This window comes from Dipodomys ordii, unplaced genomic scaffold (genome assembly GCF_000151885.1).
Source record: "Dipodomys ordii isolate 6190 unplaced genomic scaffold, Dord_2.0 Scaffold143, whole genome shotgun sequence".
Classification (NCBI taxonomy): domain Eukaryota; kingdom Metazoa; phylum Chordata; class Mammalia; order Rodentia; family Heteromyidae; genus Dipodomys; species Dipodomys ordii.
In genome coordinates this window covers 2923944-2927733 of record NW_012267359.1, presented here as the reverse complement: position 1 = coordinate 2927733, position 3790 = coordinate 2923944, and the positions used below count along the sequence as shown (strand labels likewise).

The 3790-nt window shown below is 51.8% G+C and overlaps 1 protein-coding gene across 1 annotated transcript in view; it reads right to left on the bottom strand.

Moving 5' to 3' along the window:
- Ephb4 (EPH receptor B4) overlaps positions 1–3790 on the bottom strand; it is a 23246-nt gene that overhangs the window by 7858 nt on the left and 11598 nt on the right. The window contains exons 7-10 of the mRNA XM_013031713.1: positions 3400–3502; positions 2905–2969; positions 2687–2800; positions 2331–2578 (exon numbers count right to left, since the gene is read on the bottom strand). Coding sequence (XP_012887167.1) covers positions 2331–2578; positions 2687–2800; positions 2905–2969; positions 3400–3502 — 530 coding nt within the window. The remainder of the gene's footprint in view (positions 1–2330; positions 2579–2686; positions 2801–2904; positions 2970–3399; positions 3503–3790) is intronic.

Below are 3790 nucleotides of genomic sequence, written 5' to 3'. Positions count from 1 at the left end.
TTTGCTTATGTGGTGCTGAGGAATGGAACCCAGGGCCTCATGCATGCAAGGCAAATGCTCTACCACTGAGCCACCTTCCCAGCTCCTCCATTTCTTAATAAATGGGGCAATGTCATTCTTTCTGATGGAGGCATAGAATTCCATTGTGTATCTATTTCTTTTTAAGCTAGGGTCTTGGTGACTTTTTTCTGTCTGGTCTCAACCTCCTCAAGTAGCTGAGATTCTAGATGGCCGCCACTACATGCAGCTGGCCTGTTTTCCTCTAGTTCTATCTACTCCCCATCCCATGGCTGGTTCTTCCTCATCTATACATCCTCCTCCTCACCCTGCACCAGGACCTTTGCATGGCCACAATACAGACTGGTGGGTCCCCAGGGAGGGGTCAGGCTGTCCTCTGGGGTTGATGGTGGAAGCCAGAATGGGTCTCTCCTGAGGGAACCACATAAACTCCCCAGCACCCTCATATGCCCTGTGAAGCTCTTCACACACACCTGACCCTACTTCTCAGAGTACCAAGAAGAGCGTAGCTGACAGCAAACACAGAACAGTGGAGCTGAGCCACACGTCTTGACGGTAGGAGCCATCTAAGACACAAGGGTCCACTTTTCACCATAGCAATGTCACAAGAACTCTCCAGGATTTAACCCGGGCATCTGTGGCTCATGGGTGGCTGTCATCCCAGCTACTCAGGAGGCTGAGAGCTGAGGCTCAAGGTTCAAAGCCAGCCTCATCAGGAAAGTGTGGGAGACTATTACCTCCAATTAACCAGGAAGAAGCCCAAAGTGGAGCTGTAGTTCAAATAGCAGAGTGCCAGCCTTGAGTGATAAAGCTAAAGAACAGCCCCCAGACCCGGAGTTCAAGCCCTGGCCAGTACCAATACAAAAAAAAAAGTCCATTTGTTGCCAGGCACCTGTAATCCTAGCTACTCTGGAGGCTGAGATCTGAGGATCACGGTTCAAAGCCAGTCTGTGCAGGAAAGTCCGTGAGACTCTTATCTCCATTAACCAACAAAAAAACCCAGAAGTGGTGCTGTGGCTCAAGTGGTAGGGTGCTCACCTGGAGCTGAAGAGCTCAGGGACAGCACCCAGGCCCAGAGTTCAAGCCCCACAACTGATTTAAAAAAAAAAAGGAGGGGGGCTGGGAAGGTGGCTCAGTGGTAGAGCGCTTGCCTTGCATGCCTGAGGCCCTGGGTTTGATTCCTCAGCACCACATAAGCAAAAGAAAAAGCCGGAAGTGGCACTGTGGCTCAAGTGGTAGAGCGCTAGCCTTGAGCTGAAGAGCTGAGGGACAGCGCCCAGGCCCAGAGTTCAGGTCCACAACTGGACCTCCCCCCCAAAATAAAAAGTCCATTTGTGCTGGATGAAGGAAGAGCTCTTGGTCTGAGTCCCCACATCACACAGATGCACAAGTCTACTTATTTTGTTAATTTCTATAAGACTAAAATTAAAATCAAATATGCCCAGGGGCCAGTGGCTCATGCCTGTAAATCTTAGATACTCAGGAAGCTGAGATCACAAGGATCAAGGTTCAGAGCCAGCCTAAGCAGAGAAGTCCTCAAGACTATCTAATTAACCAGTAAAAAGTCAAGTTATCAGTGTGGTTTGAGCGGTAGAGCACCAGTTGTGAACAAGCAAGCTAAGCAAATGTGAGGATCCTGAGTTCAAACTCTGTAGGTGGTAGGGAAGGGTTGGGAGGGAAGAAAGAAAGGAAAGAAAAACAAATAAAGCTGTTTACTAAAGCTTTATTTCCTGGGTCTCTGAACTGGCAAGAGAGCCAGCTGGCCCCACAGAGAGGTCAAAGGGAAGTTTTATGTCAGAACCTTTCTCAAAGAAAACAAAACAAGAGTGGGAAGCCCAGAGTTACCAAGAGGAGAAGGCTGGTACAGGTGTAGACCTTAATCTGTCCATTTTTTTTTTTTCCTTTGCCAGTCCTAGGGCTTGAGCTCAAGGCCTGGGTATTATCCTTAAGCTTCTTTTTGCTCAAGGCCAGCACTCTACCACTTGAGCCACAGTGCCACTTCTGGCTTTTTCTGATTAGTTTACTGGAGATAAGAGAGTCACAAACTTTCCTGCCCAGGCTGGCTTTGAACTGCGATCCTCAGATCTCAGCCTCCTGAGTAGCTAGGATGTTCAGGTGTGAGCTACCAGTGCTTGGTTTTTTCTTCCTTTTTGCGATTTGGTCTCACTATGTAGTCCAGGCTGGCCTGGAATTCAGGCTCCTCGGGTCCCAGCCTGCGGCACGCTGGGATTACAAGTGTGCACTGCCAGGCCCAGCGGGACACACCTGCTGTGGAGTGTGGCTGGACTCAGACCCCGGTGGGACAAACTCACCCGCAGGAAAGAGTCCAGGGCTCCATTCTCCATGAACTCCGTGAGGATCATGACGGGCACGCTGTTGGTTACCACTCCTTCCAGGCGGATAATGTTGGGGTGCTCAAACTGGCCCATGATGGAGGCCTCGCTCAGGAACTCGCGACGCTGGCGCTCTGTGTAGCCACCCTTGAGGGTCTTGATTGCTACGCAGCTCTCCTTCTTTCCCGGGGCCTTCAGCCGCCCCCGGCACACCTCTCCAAACTCGCCTGCCCACAGAAAGATCCAGTCAAGGGTGGCTCTCCACTGCCCCAGGGTGCCCTGACTCCCAGCCTGCTGCATTCCTAGGCGCCCCCTCCCCCATCACCCAGCCTCACCTGCGCCGATCACCTCCTCAATCTTGACGTAGGACACGTCGATCTCTTTGGCAAATTCCCTCACTGCCTCATTAGGGTCTTCGTAAGTGAAGGGGTCAATGTAGACCTTCGTACCTAAGGAGTCACCGGGGCCCTCATGAACTGTGAAGAAACTTCTGGACTCCGGGTATCCAGCCTCCACCCTGCTTGCCCATTTCCTTTAGGGTCCACCTGCCTACCATGCCCGATGAGATACTGTCCGTGCTTGTCCGAATACTCCACCTCTCTTTCGCTGCTGTGCTTCCTGCAGCCAGGGGGAAAGAAGCAAAAGGTTAGTAAACCCAGGGGTGGATCAGGTGGCTCACGCCTGTCCTCCTAGCTACTCAGGAGGCTGAGATCTGAGGATATTGGTTCAAAGCCAGCCTTGGGCAGGAAAATCTGTGAGACTCTTACTTTCAATTAACTACCAAAAAACTGCAAGTAGGGCTGTGGCTCAAGTGGTAGAGCACCAGCTTTGAGCAACAAAGCACACAGACAATGCCCAGGCCCTGAACTCAAGTTCTAAGACTGGCATACACAGATACACAAAAAGTAAAACTGAGTCAAGCATCTCTAACGAGAGAAGAGGACAGTGGAAATGAAAACAGGGCAGTATGTAGACGATAGAGCTTTTCTCACAAGGCCGTCCGCATAGGGCCTCCAGGGGCCCGAGGGCTCCCCAAGTCCTTCCTTACCTGAGGCAGAGCACGGCGATCACCACCACCACCACCACCAGCACCACGCCCACGACCGCCGTGCCCACAATGAGGGCCAGCTGCTCGCGCCAGTTCTCACTCTCTGCAGAAGAAGATGCCACTGGTCAGCTGACCTTACAGCCCCTGCAGCCCGGGCCCTAACATTGGGAAATGGACTGAGTTCCTGAATATAGGCCCCTGCCCACGGTGACAAGTGGCACAAAGTGCATGTGGGTTCCAGACTGCTCTGGACTCCCCCAGCACTTTATTTTATTTTATTTTTTTTTATTTGGCTGGTCATGGAGTCTGAACTCTGGGCCTGGGCGCTGTCCCTCAGCTCTTCAGCTCAAGGCTAGCGCTCTACCACTTGAGCCACAGTGCCACTTCCAGC